Source organism: Macaca fascicularis, chromosome 13, assembly GCF_037993035.2.
Source record: "Macaca fascicularis isolate 582-1 chromosome 13, T2T-MFA8v1.1".
Lineage (NCBI taxonomy): Eukaryota > Metazoa > Chordata > Mammalia > Primates > Cercopithecidae > Macaca > Macaca fascicularis.
The window spans coordinates 52,527,788-52,547,534 of NC_088387.1; the positions used below are offsets into that span (position 1 = coordinate 52,527,788).

The window sequence follows — 19,747 nt, forward strand, 5'->3', positions numbered from 1 at the left end:
AATAATGAGAACTTGCTTATTTTATTCATAAGGGTAGTTGAATTTGTAGTTCTGGCCGGGCGCGGTGGCTCAAGCCTGTAATCCCAGCACTTTGGGAGGCCGAGACGGGCGGATCACGAGGTCAGGAGTTCGAGACCATCCTGGCTAACACGGTGAAACCCCATCTCGACTAAAAAATACAAAAAAAAAAAAAAACTAGCCGGGCAAGGTGGCGGGCGCCTGTAGTCCCGGCTACTCGGGAGGCTGAGGCAGGAGAATGGTGTAGTTCTTTCTAGGTGGAGTAATTCCTAAAATACTCTATTCAGAACTGTAAATGAAAACTAGTCAGTAGGGACAGTTTTAAAATTCACCAGATAAAGGCATGTTTAAACCAGTAGTCCCCCCTTATCTGTGGTTACACTTTCCCCGGTTTCAGTTACCCAATATCAGCCATAGTCTAAAAATATTAAATGGAAAATTCCAGAAATAAACAATTCATCAGTTTTAAATTGTGCTGCTTTTCTGAGTAGCATGGTGAAATCTTGCTCTGTCCTCCCTAGGGCATAAATTATCCCTTTTCCAGTGTATCCATGTCATATACACTATCTGTCTGCCTGTGCCCTCCCCTCTGCTGACCCCCCCCCCCACTGCCCTCGCCACATCATTGGTTACTTAGTAGCCATCTCTTAAAGTAGTGATGCTGGCATATTGCTGGCGTATTGTTATAACTGTTCTATTTTATTATCAGTGGTTAATCTCTTACTGTGCCTAATTTATAAATTAAACTTTTCATAGATATATATGTATAGGAAAAAAACATAGTACTTGCAGGGTTCAATACTACGTGTAGTTTCAGGGATCCACTGGGGCCATTGGAATGGATCCCCTGGGGATAAGGGGGGACTACTGTATGTTAGAGATGATAAAGCATAGGGCCGGACGCGGGGGCCCACGCCTGTAATCCCAGCACTTTGGGAGACCGAGGTGGGCGGATCATGAGGTCAGGAGATCGAGACCATCCTGGCTAACACAGTGAAACCCCATCTCTACTAAAAATACCAAAAATTAGCCGGGTGTGGTGGCAGGCGCCTGTAGTCCCAGCTACTCAGGAGACTGAGGCAGGAGAATGGCATGAACCCAGGAGGCGGAGCTTGCAGTGAGCTGAGATTGTACCACTCTACTCCAGCCTGGGCCACGGAGTGAGACTCTGTCTCAAAAAAAAAAAAAAGCACAAATGATAAAATTGTTGGGATGAAGCTCTTTTTAACTGATAGAGGAGTTAATAATAAAGAATATTAGAGTCAGCATCAGTTGAAATTTTTGGGAACTGAAGCCTCAATCTGATTGCCAGGGATACTCGGAAAACAGAGCTTAGGTAACTGTTTCTATACATACAGCCATTTTATATGTCTCATTTAAGGAACCTAGGGATTTGCTAAGCTCTGGAATTGTTTTTAAAATTTATAATTAATAAGTACTTTTTCTTTTTACTTAAACATATCACTTCTCAGAATATACCTTAGAGTGTTTGTTTTTCGTATTTTATTTTTAAACTTTTATTTATTTATTTATTGAGATAAGGTTTCACTTTTGTTGCCCAGGCTGGTGTGTGATGGCGTGATCTTGGCTCACTGCAACCTCCACCTCTGGGTTCAAGCTATTCTCCTGCCTTAGCCTCGTAAGTAATTGGGACTATAGGCATGTGCCACCTTACCTGGCTAAATTTGGTATTTTTTGTAGAGGCTAGGTTTCATCATGTTGCCCAGGCTGGTCTCAGACTCCAGAGCTCAAGTGATCTGTCCTACTTGGCTTCCAAAGTATTGGAATTACAGGCTGTTTTTCGTACTTTTTTGACATAAGTCACAGTAAAAAGTGTTTTACATTGTGTGTGTGTATATGTGAGATACAAGTGTTTGATGGGATAGTTTTCACTCTTTTTTCACCCTTACAATAGATAATAGATTCTTAAATTTCCTTTCTTCATCTCTTTCTGTTGTTCTGTTTTATTTTATTAAATAAAACCCTGTAACTACATACATGATTCCACAACTCACTACTGGGTTACTACCCTAGAAGTTACTTGCACATGTGCCCAAGATATGTGCAGGGATGTATTTACTGTCATAGAAAGACATATGAGACATACAAGTGAAGAAAGCAACTTGCAGAACAGTGAGTCCAATATGATATTATGTATATGAAAGCAAAAACCACAGAACAACAAATGCACTGACAAAAAGATCTGGAAGAATACACACGAAACTGATAACAGGATTTGGTAGGGGTGGTCAAGGGGCATTTAAATTTTATTGTTTGAAACATTTACATCAAGGATGAGTTCATATTTTGTATTAAACATGTAAAAGTAAAAAAGCCCCAATTAATTCAGTTATAGATTAGTGAGAGATTATTTCTGTCAGATGTTCAGTTGGCAAAATCTCTTTTCAAGGTAGTCTTTTGAAAATAGTCTGTTTAGGCCGGGTGTGCTGGCTCATGCCTATAATCCCAGCACTTTGGGAGGCCGAGGCGGGTAGATCACCTGGGATCAGGAGTTCAAGACTAGCCTGGCCAATATGGTGAAACTCCGTCTCTACTAAAAATACAAAAATTAGCTTGGTGTGGTGGTAGGTGCCTGTAATCCCAGCTACGTGGGAGGCTGAGGCAGGAAAATCACTTGAACCTGGGAGGTGGAGGTTGCAGTGAGCCACGATCTTACCACTGCATTCCAGCCTGGGTGACAGAGGGTGACTCCATCTCGAAAGAAAAAAAAAAAAAAGAAAGAAAATAGTCTGTTTCGTGCTTGTACAGTGCCTGGCATTTAGTAGGTGTCAAATATTTGTTTCATGAATGATTGATAGTATAGATATAGCAGTCTATTCATTCACCAGGTGATGGACATTTCCATATTTTTCTATATGTGTGGCTATTTTAAAATTAAGCTGCTATAAAGATTTATCTACAAGTCTTTGTGGAGCATGTGTTTTTATTTCTTTTGGTAAATAGTGTGGGATTGCTAAATCATAGAGTAGGAATTATAAAACAAAATTGGCCATGAGTTGATAATTGTTAAAGCTGCAAGAGATATGTGGAGTTTTTTGCTTTTCTCTACTTTTGTGTATGTTTAAACTTTTCCATAATCAAGCATTTTAGTATCTCTTATTTTTTTCTTTTTTTTGCAGGCAGTTATTTAGGATTGAAGGAGTAAAAAGTGTCTTCTTTGGACCAGATTTCATCACTGTCACAAAGGTAAACATAGGATTATATAAAATAAGACTCGAAATACTTTTCATTTTTTTCTGAGTCCAGTGCCTCTCTCTCCAACATTTCCATTTTTCTGTTCTTTAATTTTTATTTTTTATTTTTGAGACAGGGTCTTACTCTCTTGCCCTCTAAATGTCAGAAAAATCAAGCGAAATATGCTATGTTTTTCTTTTTCATTTTCTTTTTTTTTTCTTTGAGACGAAGTCTCGCTCTTGTCCCCCAGCTGCAGTGCAATGGTGCTCTTGGCTCACTGCCACCTCCGCCTCCCGGATTCAAGCGATTCTCCTGCCTTGGCCCCCCCGCCACCCCGAGTAGCTGGGATTGCAGGCACCTGCCACCATGCCCTGCTAATTTTTGTATTTTTAGTAGAGACAGGGTTTCGCCATGTTGGCCAGGCTGGTGTAGAACTCCTCACCTCAGGTGATCACCCGCCTCAGCCTCCAAAGTGCTGGGATTACAGGCGTGAGCCACTATGCCCGGCCAAAATATGCTGTGTTTTTCAACAGTCAAGGAAATATCTGCTAGAAAGGCCTGTTCCATTTTTTATGTCTACTAGATTAATGGGACATGAACTATTTAAATTTGAACTACGTATCCTTTTAAATCTGTTGATTGACATATATCCCCTGAACTTAAATCACTTGCCTGATAGTGTGTGAAAATTGCAAGTATTTATTAAACTCCCTTTAAGCAGTTTGAAAGGATTAGTCTGAGCTCTTTATGTCCTTAAAAGTGGACATACTGGGGGCCAGGCGCGGTGGCCCAAGCGTGTAATCCCAGCACTTTGGGAGGCTGAGGCGGGCGGATCACGAGGTCAGGAGATCAAAACCATGCTGGCTAACACAGTGAAACCCCGTCGGTACTAAAAATACAAAAAAATTAGCCGGGTGTGGTGGCGGGTGCCTGTAGCCCCAGCTACTCAGGAGGCTGAGGCAGGAGAATGGTGTGATCCAAGGAGGCTGAGTTTTCAGTGAGCCGAGATCGGGCCACTGCACTCCAGCCTGGGTGACAGAGTGAGACTCTGTCTCAAAAAAAAAATTAAAAAAAAAAAAAAAGTGGACGTACTGGGTTAGTGACATGTTAAATCTAGTCATCTAGTCCAGTATTCTCTTGTACCTATTTATTTATTTAGAGACAAAGTCTCACTCCATCACCCAGGTCAGAGTGCAGTGGCATGATCTAGGCTCACTGAAGCCTCAGCCTCTTGAGCTTAAGCAATCCTCTCACCTCAGCCTCCCTGGTAGCTGGGACTATACGTGCATACCACCACGTCCAACTAATTTTTGTATTTTTTGTAGAGATGGGATTTTGCCATGTTGCCCAGGCTGGTCTCAAATTTCTGAGCTCAAACAATCTGCTCACCTTGGCTTCCCAAACTGCTGGGATTACAGGTGTGAACCGCCACATCCAGTCCCCCATTCTCCAGTTTTCTTTCTTCCATATTTTTTAAGGGGAAGAAGGGATAAGCATTTTTTTAATATATTCAATGTCAGATATGGCACTAGTGCTTTATATATGTTACCTAATTCTTACAACTAGTTATAAGTGGGAAATTATATATTTATTTTTAAAAGTTATTTAGTTCTTTTACATATAGCCTATGCTATATGTAAATTTTTATAGGTAAAAATGTGATTATATCTTAAAGGGTTTTTTTTTGTTTTTTTTACTTTTCCTATTTTTCTTGATTAGATTTAGTAAGTCATCCTTTAGCTCTCTTACTTTCATTATTTAGTTACCCTATTTGAAATTGCCCTAGCTCTGCAATTTTTTCTTAAGTGAAATGACGTAACCAATAGATAATATCCCAAGTTAGGGTATATATATGTTGATACATATATATGTATGTGTGTGTGTATCTATCTACACATCCATATAGATGGGATCTTGCTCTGTTTCCCAGGCTGGAATATAGTGGCGCGATCATGGGTCGCTGCAACCACTAACTCCCAGGCTCAAGCAATCCTCCCAGCTCAGCTTCCCGAGTAGCTGGGACTATAGGTGCATGCCACCATGCCCAGCTAATTTTTTTTTCTTTTTTCTTTTTTTTAATTGTAGAGACAGTGTCCTTCTATATTGCCCAGACTGGTCTTGAACTCCTGGGCTCATGCAATCCTCCTGTCTCGGCCTCCCAAAATGTTGGGATTATAGGTGTGAGCCACCACGCCTGCCCACGTTGGTATTTAATAGACGGAATATTGGATTTTTTTGTTTTCTTCTAGTAACCTTTCTCATCATGGACTATCACATTTTACTGAATGTCTTCAGCAATCACCTGTTTCTACTTCTGATTTCCAGTTGATAATTAGATTTCTTTATGCATCATTTGTGTTATTTTTTTCGAAATGTATATGTATATTTGCAGCTTATATGCTGCCTTTTTTTCTCATTCAGACAACTTTAGGATGTTTTTCTTATTTTTATTACCAATATTTTCCTATTTAATAGAGTCTACTATTTACTGAAGATCTGAGGTAACACTCTGATTTATTTTCCAAATGATTTATTACCTAGAACTAGTTTCCTTTCCCAATCACTAAGCTATTTCACTAGTTTTACTTTTATAACCTTAGCAGTCCCCATTTATGTCACCTTTTATGTACTATCTCTATATTGTTTCTTTTTTCGTTTGAGACGGAATCTCACTCTGTCGCCCAGGCTGGAGGGCAGTGGCGTGATCTCGGCTCACTGCAACCTCTGGCTCCCAAGTTCAAGCGATTCTCCTTCCTCAGCCTCCGGAGTAGCTGGGATTACAGGCCTCTGCCACCACGCCTGGCTAATTTTTGTATTATTAGTAGAGACGGGGTTTCACTATGTTGGCCAGGCTGGTCTCAAACTCCTGACCTCGGGCGATCCACCTGCCTCAGCCTCCCAAAGTGCTGAGATTATAGGCGTGGGCCACCACGCCCAGCCAAATTTCTTTCATACCCTTTAAGTAATATATGTAAGTAAATTTTTTGAATAGTTGTAGACTGTTCTGTATACTTGGTCAAGCAATTACATCCTATTTTTTTAAGAGAATGGGTATCTCTTTATCATCCTCTTTAAAGACAGAAAATCCATTTTGTCTTCACATCACGAAAAATGTCTTTTAATCATTTAAATCAAATTAGAACAATGGAAGTTTGATAAGTGAATGAATTAGTTAATGAATGGGGGAATCTTTAAGATTTTATCTTCTGAAATTTATTTAAACAGGACCCTTTAAGATGTGGAGCTAATATACATTCTCCAGAAGTGGTTGCCATTGCGTAGGTATAGTGTGTATATAGGAAAAGATATTTTTTCTTTTCCTTTACTCTTTTCTTTTCTTATTTTTATCTCTTTTCTTTTCCCTTTCCCTTTTCCCTTCCCCTTCCCTTCGCCCGCCTGCTTGCCTTTTTTCTCCTTTCCTTTTTTCTGCTTCTTTTCTCTCTTTTTTCTTTCTTCCTTTCCATTTATTTATTATTTTTAAAAATATGAAAAGAGATGAAGTCTCACTGTGTTGCTCAGGCTAGTCTTGAACTCTTGGACTCAAGCTATCCTCCTGCCTCAGCTTCCCAAAATGTTGGGATTAGACATGAACTACGACACCTGGCCAGGAAAAGATTCTTAAGAGGTATAAGGGGGCTGGGCGCAGTGGCTCACGCCTGTAATCCCAGCACTTTGGGAGGCCGGGGTAGGCGGATCACAAGGTCAGGAGATTGAGACCATCCTGGCTAACATGGTGAAACCTCATCTCTGCTAAAACTACAAAAAATTAGCCAGCTGTGGTGGCACACACCTGTAGTCCCAGCTACTTGGGAGGCTGAGGCAGGAGAATTGCTTGAACCCAGGAGGTGGAGGTTGCAGTGAGTCAAGATCATGCCACTGCACTCCATCCAGTCTGAGCAACAGAGTGAGACTCCACCTCAGAAAAAAAAAAAAAAAAAGAGGTATAAGGTAGCGTTCTGTATGGGTCTCTGCCCTTGCCTGCAAATACAGCATTTTCCTTTAAATGTTTATAGGAAAATGAAGATTTAGACTGGAATTTACTGAAACCAGATATTTATGCAACAATCATGGACTTCTTTGCATCTGGCTTACCCCTAGTTACTGAGGAAACACCTTCAGGAGAAGCAGGTAACATGTTGTATTGAGTAATTAAAATTTGTCCTTTTTTTAGACTTTTCTATTTTCCTCACATTTACCTTGATTTTAGAAGTCATAGGAACCTAGAATTCTATCATTTAATATATTTAGCTCTGCAGATTTATATATCATTTTGAAAACTTGTGTATAAATTGGCATTACTATATAAAACCAAAATTTTCAATTACAAAAATTTTCAAACATGCAGAAAATAATATCATGTTTACCAATTTGCCCTCCACTCATATCTAACAAATGTTAATTAAATTACAGAATGGGCTTTTGGGAAAAACAAAACAAATGTTATCTTTTGCCACAGTTGCTTTAGACTCATTTAAAATAAAATATTAAACATACAGTGTCAGATTCTAGAGCATAAAGTAAATAAAAAAAGAAACAGCTAAAACCACTATACCCCCATCCCTTTTCCCTCTCTAGTTTCAGAGATATGTGAAACTTGGTTTGTTTTATACTATACATGTAAGTCTCTGCAGGGAATATATAGTATTAGTTTTTGTTCTTAAGTTTTAAATATCTGTTTTTTTTTTTTTTTTTAAGAGACAGACTCTTACTCTTGTCACCCAGGTTGGAGTGCAGTGACACGATCTCTGCTCACTGCAACCTCCACCTCCCAGGTTCAAGTGTTTCTCATGCTTCAGCCTCCCAAATAGCTGGGATTACAGGTATGCACCACCACACCCAGCTAATTTTTGTATTTTTAGTAGAGGTGATTTCATCATGTTTGTCAGGCTGGTCTTGAACTCCTGACCTCAGGTGTTCTGCTGGACTCAACCTCTCAAAATGCTGGGATTATAGGCATGAACCACTGTGCCCAACCTTAAATATCTTGTGTTATACTTTCTAATTGCCTTTTTCACTAAGTATGATATTTTTGAAATATATCCATTTCAAAAAATATAGTTCTAGTTTACTCATCTTACGTGCTGGATAGCATTTCATTATAGGAATAAGGTATAGTTAATTTGTTCCTTTATGTTCAAGTAAAGTTTTATACTAATTTTTTATTGAAAACATCTCTATAGTGCGCATCCTTATGCAAGTCTGTTTGTGAATATGTGGAGAGCTTCTTTGTTTGTTTGTTTGTTTATTTTTATTTATTTTTGGAGATGGAGTCTTGCTCTGTTGCCCAGGCTGGAGTGCAGTGGCATGATCTCAGCTCACTGCAACCTCTGCCTCCCGGGTTCAGCTGATTCTCCTGCCTCAGCCTCCCAAGTAGCTGGTATTACAGGCGCCCACCACCATGCCTGGCTAATTTTTGTATTTTTAGTAGAGACGGAGTTTCACCATATTGGCCAGTCTGGTCTTGAACTCTGGACCTCGTAATTCACCTGCCTCGGCCTCCCAAAGTGCTGGGATTACAGGCATGAGCCACTGCACCCGGCCTTATTTTTATTTATTTTTGAGACAGAGTCTTGCTCTGTCATCCAGACTGGAGTGCAGTGGCATGATCTCAGCTCATTGCAGCCTCCGCTTCCCAGGTTCAAGCAATTCTCCTGCCTTAGCCTCCTGAGTGTCTGGGATTATAGGCATGCACCTTCACACCCAGCTAATTTTTGTATTTTTAGTAGAGACGGGGTTTTGCCACGTTGGCCAAGCTGATCCCAAACTCCTGACCTCAGGTGGATCCACCCACCTTGACCTTCCAAAGTACTAGGATTACAGGCATGAGCCACCATGCCTGGCTGAGAGCTTCTTTAGGCTGTGTTCCTAAAAGTGGAATTGCTATATCATATGTTGATCTAATTAAGTGCACATTAGCAGTATATTGTAAGAATTTCAATGTTCTTACATCTTTGATCTTTGTCATCATTTAGTGTCTCTCTTTCTTTTTTTTAACCTGTATGTTGGGTATACAATGGTACCTTGTTTTTTTTTTTGTTGTTTTTTTTTTTTTTTTTTTTTGAGACAGAGTTTCACTCTTCTTGCCCAGGCTGGAGTGCTGCAATGGCATGATCTCGGCTCACCACAACCTCCACCTCCCGGGTTCAAGCGATTCTCCTGCCTCAGCCTCCCGAATAGCTGGGATTACAGGTACCTGCCACCATGTGCAACTAATTTTTCTATTTTTAGCAGAGACGGGGTTTCACCATGTTGGCCAGGCTGGTCTCGAACTCCTGACCTCGTGATCCATTTGCCTCAGCCTCCCAAAGCGCTGGGATTACAGGCATGAGCCACTGCGCCTAGCCAGTATCTTGTTTTAATTGCATTTCCTTGATTAATACTGAGTGTGAAGAGTTTCATATGTTTATTGGCCATTTACTTCTCTTGTCAGTAAATTTTCTATTTTTATCTTTTCTACTTAAAAACAAAATTGAGTCACGTGTCTTTTTATTTTTTAGAGACAGTGACCTGCTGTGTCACCCAAGGTGGAGTGCAGTGGCATGATCATGGCTCACTACATCCTCAGCTTCCCAGGCTTAAGCAGTCCTCCTGCCTCCATCTCCCAAGTAGCTGGGATTATAGACTCCTGCCACCATGCCTGTTTAATGTTTTTATTTTTAAAATTTTTTGGCCAGGCATGGTGGCTCACGCCTATAATCCCAGTACTTTGGGAGGCCAAGGTGGGCAGATCTTGAGGTCAGGAGTTTGAGGCAAGCTTGACCAACATGGTGAAACCCCATCTCTACCAAGAATACAAAAATTAGCCAGGCATGGTGGCATGTGCCTGTAATCCCAGCTACTCAGGAGGCTGGGTCAGGAGAATTGCTTGAATCTGGGAGGTGGAGGTTACATTGAGCCAAGATTGTGCCACTGCACTCCAGCCCGGGCGACAGGGTGAGACTCCATCTCAAAAAAAAAAAAATAAAATAAAATAAAAATAAATAATTTTTTTTTTGTAGAGGCCTGGCACAGTGGCTCACGCCTATAATCCCAGCACTTCGGGAGGCCAAGGTGGGCACATCATGAGGTTAAGAGATTGAGACTATCCTAGCCAACATGGTAAAACCCCATCTCTGCTAAAAATACAAAAATCTGCTGGGCATGGCGGCACGCTCCCGTAGTCCCAACTACTTAGGAGGCTGAGGCAGGAGAATCGCTTGAACTCGGGAGGCAGAGGTTGCAGTGAGCTGAGATCGCACCACTGCACTCTAGCCTGGTGACAGAGCAAGACTCCGTACCAAAAAAAAAAAAAAATTTTTTTTGTGGAGATGAGATCTTGTTATGTTGCCCAGGCTGGTCTCAAATTCCTGGCCTCAAGTGATCCTCCTGCCTCAGCATTCCAAGGTACTGAGATTATAAGCATGAACCACCGCCACCTGGCCCATATGTATTTTTTATATTTATTTAAGCAGGTTTTTAAAAAATATTCTGGGCTGGACACCATGCCCCACACCTGTGATCTTAGCACTTGGGGAAGTGAAGGCGGCAGATTGTGAGCTCAGAAACTTGAGACTAGCCTGGGCAATGTGGCGAAACCCTGTCTTTACAAAAAAACACAAAAATTAGCTGGGCATGGTGATGCGTGCATGTAGTCCCTCCTACTTGACAAGCTGAGGTGGGAAGATCGCTTGAGCCCAGGAGGCTGAGGCTGCAGTGAGCCATGTTCACGCCAGTACACTCCATCTTGGTTGATAGAACTAGGCCATATCTCTTAAAAAAATAAAAAAGGTCTCATTCTCTCTGTATATATATATAAATATTCTGAATATTAATTCTTTGTTAGGTATTTTCTTAGCAAATGATATCTCCCTAACTGTGACTTAACTTTTCATTTTGTTTATGATGTCTTTTGTCATACAGAAAATTTTCATTTTAATGTGGTTACATTTGTTCATCTTTTTCCTTTGTGGTTTGTGCCTTTTGTACCTTGTTTTAGTAAGTTATTTAGTGTAAAGCACTTGGAAGAGTGACTATACATAAAGCTCCATAAGTATTTGCTGATACTGTTGTATTTGTTGTTGATGAAGTTTTTCCTTTCTCTATCACAAAGATATTGTCATATGTGTATGTATTTTTGTTTTTTAAAGTTTTATTTTTTACACCTACATATTTAATCACTGTGGGATTTGTTTTTCTGTATAGTTTAAAATATAATTTCATCTTTTTCTAAATAGCTAATCAAGTATTCCAGTCTTTCCTCATGAATTTATAATATTATACATGGGTCTTTTTCTAAGATGTTTTTTGTCCCTGTGGTCTTTTTGCCCTCTTCCTGTTTTAATAACATACAGAGTTTTAATTACAGTATCTCTGTAACAATTAGCATAGTATATGATAATATCTGGAAAAAAAAGTTCCTCAATAAAAAAAACTTTCTGGTGGTCTGGTCACTTTATTCTTCCTTGTAAATTTATTGATCATCTTGTAAAGTCTCTGAAAAACCATGTCAAGAGCTTGGTTGAAGTTGCATTAAATTTATAGATTAAATTTGGGAGAATTAACATTTCTTCAACATTGATATTTTTTCATCCCCAAATTTTCCCATTTACTTGAGACTTATGTTCTTTTCTTGGTATGAGCTCATGTTAGTTCTAGGTACCATATAGGTTTTGTTGTCATAAAGGTTCTTATTTTGTTTAGTAAGCACTTAGATATACTGATTACGATATTTCAGGCACAATTCTAAGCACTTTACAAGTATAAACTCACTTAATTCTTAAAGTAACCTTATCAGATAGGAACTGTTATCACATTTAACACATGAGAAAACTGAGGCATTGAATGGTTGAGTAATTTGCTCAAGGTCACACAGGTAGTAAGTGGCAGAGATAGATACAAACTTTGGGCAATCTGGCTCCAGCGTTAATGCTTTTAACCACTCTACCATGCTGCCTGTATCTGCTTTTTGGTTTTTGAGACACGGTCTTGCTTTGTTGCCCAGGCTGGAGAGCGATGGTGTGATCTCGGCTCACTGCAACCTCTGCCTCCCAGGTTCAAGTGATTCTCCTGCCTCAGCCTCCTGAGCAGCTGGGATTACAGGCGCCCACCACCACACCCGACTGATTTTTGTATTTTTAGTAGAGATGGGGTTTCACCATGTTGGCCAGGCTGCTCTCGAACTCCTGACCTCAGGTGATCCGCCTGCCTTGGCCTGCCGAGGTGCTGGGATTATGGGTGTGAACCACCTCACTCGGCCCTGTATGTTTTAAAATAATGTTTTCTAATTTGGGGTGTTGGATATAGGAATACTGTTGATTTTTGTATATTGATCTTATATCTGTCAAGATTAGCACTCATTAGTTCTAGTAGTTCATCAATGTTAATACGCATTGACTACAAAAACATTTATATGTGCATACACACATATATACACTGCTATAGTTTCTACGTTTGTCCCCTCCAAATCTCATGCCAAAATTTGATCCCCAGTGTTGGAGGTAGAGTCTAATGGGAGGTGAGTGGGTCATGGAGATGGATCCCTCAATAGTAGATGAATGCCCTCTGGAAAAGCCGGGGGTAGGAGGGGAGGGGAGTGAGATCTTACTCTATTACTTCTTTTGAGAGCTGAGTGCTAAGAAGAGTCCCACTAAGACCATCTCCTTCCTGTCTCACCATGTGATCTCTGCGTGGGCCAGCTCCCCTTCTTCCATGAGGGGAAGCAGCTTGAGGCCCTCACCAGATGCCAAGTCTTCAACTTTTCTAGACATCAGAATCAACCAAATAAACATTTTTTTCTTTATACATTACACAGTCTCAGGTATTCCTTTATAGCAACACTAAGTAGACTATGACATGCAGAAACATTTGTATAATTATCTTTAGGTGATACAGGTATATTTTTAGATGTATATCTTAAGAGTCTTAGAGATATGCACAAGGCAACATGTAGAAACATGTTCACTGAAATATTTTTTAACTATACCAGCAGTTAAAAGGAATGAACTAGATTGGGAGATAGCAACATAGAAACATAAAAAAGAAAATATTAAGTGAAAAAGGAAAATTCAAATGTATGTACATTTATAAATGTACCATTTATGAAAATTTTTAGTACTACATGAAACAGTTACGTGTGTTCTTTATGGATCCATATGTAAACCTTATAACTTTTTTAGAGTAATTTGACTATATCTACTAACATTAAAAATGCACAAGCTAGGCCAGGCGCGGTGGCTCACGCCTGTAATCCCAGCACTTTGGGAGGCCAAGGCGGGTGGATCACCTGAGGTCAGGAGTTCGAGACCAGCCTGGCCAACATTGCGTAACCCCCCTAAAAATACAAAAATTAGCCAGGTGTGGTAGCAGGTACCTGTAATCCTGACTACTTAGGAGGCTGAGGCAGGAGAATCACTTGAACCTGTGAGGCCGAGGTTGCATTGAACTGACGTTTTGCCATTGCACTCCAGCCTGGGCAAAAAGAGTGAAACTCTGTCCAAAAAAAAAAAAAAAAAAAAGCACAAGCCTGTTTACTGAAATATCCCACCAGTAGGAATTTATCTCATAAATATAATTGCAAAAGTACATTGATGTATCTGTGTGTATATGTGTGTGTGTGTGTGTGTGTGTGTGTATATATTTTTTTTTTTTTTTTGAGACGGAGTTTCACTCTTTCACCCAGGCTGAAGCGCAGTGGCGTGATCTCAGCTCACTGCAACCTCCGACTCCTGGGTTCAAGTGATTCTCCTGCCTCAGCCTCTGGAGTAGCTGGAATTACAGGCACCCGCAACCACTCCCGGCTAATTTTTGTATTTTTAGTGGAGATGGGATTTCACCATGTTGACCAGGCTGGTCCTGAACTCCTGACCTCAAGTGATCTGCCCACCTTGGCCTCCCAAGGTGCTGGGATTACAGGTGTGAGCCACTGAGCCCGGCCTTTTGATATATATTTATATAAGCAAGTATGTTGCAGGATTGTTAGAAATAGCAGCAAACTGTATAAACAACTGAAATAAGACACTGGCCAAAGACAAATCTATATAAAAGTTACTGTGTACCTATTTTATTGAGACATATTTGTATATGCCAATGGGGAATGACCTTCCAGATATTTTACATAGAAAAGAGCAAGATATAGAATAGTATGTATAGTATGATCTCATTTGTGTTAATTTATACATGTAAATGTAAACACATGCTGGGAAGATATAAACCTAACTCATGATAGTGATTGTCTATGGAAGGGATGGAGGGAAGTGGAATTTAGGTTTACTGATCTAAGACAGTTTTAGCTTTTGTGCTTTTTTCCCCCAACAAATTTATTTATTTATTTATTTTTATTTATTTATTTTTTTGAGGTGGAGTCTCACTCTGTTGCCCAGGCTGGAGTGCAGTGGTGCAATCTCGGCTCACTGCAACTTCCACCTCCTGGGTTCAAGCAATTCTCCTGCCTCAGCCTCCCAAGTTGCTGGGATTACAGGCATGTGCCACCACGTCCAGCTAATTTTTGTATTTTTGGTAGAAACAGGGTTTCACCATGTTGGCCAGTCTGGTCTTGAACTCCTGACCTCAGGTGGTCTGCCTGCCTCAGCCTCCCAAAGTGCTGGGATTATAGGTGGGAACCACCTTTTGTGTGTTTTCTTTTCCTTTTAAATTTTTAAATTTTTCTTTTCTTTCTTTTTTTTTTTTTTTTTTTTTTGAAATAGAGTCTTGCTCTGTCAGCCAGGCTAGAATACAGTAGTGCAATCTTAGCTCACTGCAATCTCCGCCATCTGGGTCCAAGTGATTCTCCTGTCAGCCTCCTGAGTAGCTGGGATGACAAACACCCACCACCACACCTGGCTAATTTTTGTATTTTTAGTAAAGACAGGGTTTTGCCATATTGGCCAGGCTGGTCTGGAACTCCTGACCTCAAGTGATGTGCCTACTTCAGCCTCCCAAAGTGCTGGGATTACAGGCATAAGCCATGTTTTATTTCTTTTCTTTAAAAACTCAATGTAATTTAATTTTAGGGGTTGCCAGAATCTAGTGTTTGTTATAATGTGATATGAAATCTCTACATTTTTGGTTTTCTCAAAGGCTAACTTTTTGCTCAGAAGATGTGTAGAACATTTCAGAGGCCTGGCATGGCTCATGCCTGTAATCTCAGTACTTTGGGGGACCGAGGCAGTAGGATCATTTGAGCCCAGGGGTTGAAGATCATCTTGGGCAACTGGTTTAGTCTGTTCTCACACTGCTGATAAAGACATACCTGAGACTGGGTAATTTATAAAGGAAAGAGGTTTAATTGACTCACAGTTCAGCATAGCTGGGGAGGCCTTAGGAAAGTTACAATCATGGCGGAAGGGGAAGCAAACATGTGAGTCTTCACATGGTGGCAACAATGAGAAGTGCCAAGCAAAAGGGAGAAAACTTCCTTATAAAACCATCAGATCTCGTGAGAACTCACTCACTATCACGCGAACAGCATGAGGGTAACCATCCCCATGATTCAATTACCTCCCACCAGCTCCCTCCCACAACACATAGGGATTATGGGAACTACAGTTCAAGATGAGATTTGACTGGGGACACAGCCAAACCATATCAGCAACATGGCGAGACCCCATCTCTACAGAAAATAAAAAAAAATTGCCTGGGTGTGGTGGCTCACACCTGTGGTCCCAGACTACTTGGGAGACTGAGGCAGGACTGCTTGAGCCCAGGAGGTTGAGGTTGCAGTGAGCTGTGATCACACCACTGCACTCCTGACAGGGCAACAGAGTGAAACGCTGTCTCAAGAAGAAAAAAAAAAAACATTTCAGAAATTTCCAGAAGGCTTACATCTATATTTAGTATGGTTGACATTTTGAAAACCAGTAAGTTGAGAAACTGACGATGTAACTTAACTTGCAAAATAGGTGTGCCTTTTTGTCTCAAAGTTTCCATCAAAATTCAGTTTCTTTTCTCTGATACTTTCAATCCTTGAGAACAGAGAACATCTGCATATTTACTGGCTTAAAATTTCAAACCCTAACATCATTAGTATACCAAGATGTTTTAGTGTACTCATCTTTATCATCAAATGTTGAGTTGATCAGTATTCCCAAATTTTTCTTCAGAGAATCACATGAATGATTTTCTCTTCAGTTTCCCAAAATATATCTCCATACCAAGTTACATGTTCTATAGTTTTATGTTTTTAATGAACCATGTAGTTAAAATCATTCTGTTTTAATATTTGTACTTGCATGGCTATAAAATTTCTACTCTTGATGTTTTTATATGTAATTATTTCTAGGATCTGAAGAAGATGATGAAGTTGTGGCAATGATTAAGGAATTGTTAGATACTAGAATACGGTATGTGCTCCTCTCTCTACCTGAATTCAAGTGCTTCGGAGGCATTTTTCATTATGGCAATACAGTTTTAATTGGCCATGAGATTATAGTAGATTTTCAAAATAAGTGCAAGTTAATGTAAACCACAGCAGGTAACCATGACAATCGAATTTAAAGCCTGTATCTTCACTACATTTGCTCAAAATTTTAAAACGTCCAATGTATTTAAACATATTCAATGAAGAAATGTATTCTTCACAGTCCCAATTTAGATTCGATATTGTTATAATACCAAATTTCTTAAAAAGAAAAAAAAAAGACTGAATGTTTGGAAAGGTTGCGAAGAGAGAATGAGTACCTATTTTCAGTGTATTGCCCATACAGAATAAATTTAAATGAGTGGAGAACAGCAGGCTTCTACTTTTGCTTGTAGCAGACCAATAGTCATGCTGAGAACTCCCAGAAAAGCTGGATAAAGTACAGTAAAAAGAATTTGTTTGAAAGCATTAGATAGCTGCCAAAGCAAGCAAGATTTGAGGTGCCAAGATCCTGGAGAGAAGGGAAGCTCACTGAGTTTTCCCTTCAGGCATTTGCTGTACCTTGCTACATAGGGGGTAGAAGAAGCTGGGCAGAGGGCAGCTGCTAAGAATCGGAGAAACCACTGGGCTCTCAGAAAATTTATTTAGATGGGAAGACAAAAATTAAAATTCTGGGTTACCAGTGAAATCTTGATTTCAAGGACCAAGATCCTAGAGAGTAGGGAAGTTAAGAAAAGTAAGCCTATAGTTGTTGTTTTTCTTTTTATACTTTAAGTTCTGGGGTACATGTGTACAACGTGCAGGTTTGTTACATATGTATACATGTGCCATGTTGGTGTGCTGCACCCATTAACTTGTCATTTACATTAGGTATATCTCCTAATGCTATCCCTTCCCCCTCCCCCGACCCCACAACAGGTCCCGGTGTGTGATGATCCCCTTCCTGTGTCCAAGAGTTCTCATTGTTCAATTCCCACCTATGAGTGAGAACATGCGGTGTTTGGTTTTCTGTTCTTGAGATAGTTTTTTTTTATTTTAAGACGGAGTCTCGCTCTGTCGCCTAGGCTGGAGTGCAACCTCAGTTCACTACAGCCTCGCCTGCCAGGTTCAAGCAGTTCTTCACATTCAGCCTCCTGAGTAGCTGGGATTACAGGCACGTGCCACCACACCCAGCTAATTTTTGTAGTTTTGGAAGAGATGGGATTCCACCATGTTGGCCAGGCTGGTCTTGAACTCCTGACCTCGTGATCCTCACACCTCAACCTCCCAAAGTGCTGGGATTACAGATGTGAGCCACAGCACCCAGCCAAGTAAGCCTATAGTTAGTAACAATGTATTCTTGAAAATTGTGGCTTGGCACGGTGGCTCACGCCTGTAATCCCAGTACTTTGGGAGGCCGAGGCGGTTGGATCACCTAAGGTCAGGAGTTCAAGACCAGCCTGGCCAACATGTTGAAACCTCGTCTCTACTAAAAATACAAAAATTAGTCAGGCGTGGTGGTGGGCATCTGTAGTCCCAGCTACTATGGAGACTGAGGTAGGAGAATTGGTTGAACCCAGGAGGCGGAGGTTGCAGTCAGCCAAGATTGCGCCATTGCACTCCAGCCTGGGTGACAAGCAAAACTCCTTCTCAAAAAAAAAAAAAAATTGCTAAGATAGTAGTTATTAAGTTCTTGACACAAAAAACAGGTATGTGAGGTAATGTATATGTTAATTAGCTTGATTTAGTAATTCCATGGTGTATACAGATTTTTTTTGAGACGGAGTCTTGCTCTGTCACCCAGGCTGGAGTGCTGTGTGATCTCGGCTCACTGCAACCTCTGCCTCCCGGGTACAAGTGATTCTCCTGCCTCAGCCTCCTGAGTAGCTGGGATTACAGGTATGTACCACCACACCCAGCTAATTTTTGTAGTTTTTTTTTTTTTTTTTTTTTTTTTTTTTTTTTTTTTGAGACGGAGTCTCACGCTGTTGCCCAGGCTGGAGTGCAGTGGTGCGATCTCGGCTCACTGCAAGCTCCGCCTCCTGGGTTCACGCCATTCTCCTGCCTCAGCCTCCTGAGTAGCTAGGACTACAGGCGCCCGCCACCGCGCCCGGCTAATTTTTTGTATTTTTAGTGGAGACGGGGTTTCACTGTGGTCTCGATCTCCTGACCTTGTGATCCGCCCGCCTCGGCCTCCCAAAGTGCTGGGATTACAGGCTTGAGCCACCGCGCCCGGCCAATTTTTGTAGTTTTAATAGAGACAGGGTTTTGCCATGTTGTCCAGGATGGTCACGACCTCCTGACAGGTGATCTACCCTCCTCGGCATCCCAAAGTGCCGGGATTACAGGCATGGGCCACCGCACCTGGCCTACATATTTCAAAACATCATGTTGTACGTGTAAATATCTATAATTTTTCTGAATTAAGAATAATTAATTGGAGGCTGGGCACGATGGCTCAGGCCTGTAATCCCAGCACTTTGGGAGGCCAAGGCGGGTGGATCGTGAGATCAGGTGATCGAGACCATCCTGGCTAACACGGTGAAACCCTGTCTCTACTAAAAATACAAGAAATTAGCTGGGCGTGGTGGCGGTTGCCTGTAGTCCCAGCTACTCGGGAGGCTGAGGCAAGAAAATGGCGTGAACCCGGGAGGCTGAGCTTGCAGTGAGCCGAGATCATGCTACTGCACACCAGCCTGGGTGACAGAGTGAGACTCCACCAAAAAAAAAATAATAATAATTAATTGGCCGGGCAGGGTGGCTCACGCCTGTAATCCCAGCACTCTGGGAAGCTGAGGCAGGTGGATCACCTGGGGTCAGGAGTTCAAGACCAGCCTGGCCAACATGGCAAAACCGTGTCTCTACTAAAAAATACAAAAATGAGCCAGGTGTGGTGGCACACTCCTATAATCTCAGCTACTTGGGAGGCTGAGGCACGAGAATCACTTGAACCCGGGAGGTGGAGTTTACAGTGAGCCAAGATTGTGTCACTGTACTCCAGCCTGGGTGCAATACAGTAAGACTCTGTCTCAAAACAAAACAAAACAAAACAAAAAAAACCACAGTAATAATTACTTAAAAAAGAAAGAAAAGTAATCCTGACACTCAGATTTTCCCCCATAAGGCAATTACTTATTGTAGCTATGTAAAAGGGGCTAAAGAAGTGTTTAAAAAAAAAAAAAAGTAGCTGGAAGGCAGAGCAGACTTTTGACAGTCTTATGG

General features: G+C 40.9%; 1 protein-coding gene across 13 annotated transcripts in view; it reads left to right on the forward strand.

The window, feature by feature from the left end:
- NFU1 (NFU1 iron-sulfur cluster scaffold) overlaps positions 1-19,747 on the forward strand; it is a 41,664-nt gene that overhangs the window by 12,728 nt on the left and 9,189 nt on the right. For 9 of the 13 annotated variants that reach the window (XM_005575683.4, XM_065527004.2, XM_005575685.4 and 6 more), the window contains 3 exons: positions 3,159-3,225; positions 7,227-7,341; positions 16,469-16,529. In XM_005575683.4, the coding sequence (XP_005575740.1) occupies positions 3,159-3,225; positions 7,227-7,341; positions 16,469-16,529 (243 nt within the window). Of the gene's footprint in view, positions 1-3,158; positions 3,226-7,226; positions 7,342-7,908; positions 8,850-16,468; positions 16,530-18,329; positions 18,425-19,747 lie in introns of those variants that run through there. The other 4 variants (XM_065527001.1, XM_045369171.2, XM_074011623.1 and 1 more) reach the window with 3 other exon arrangements.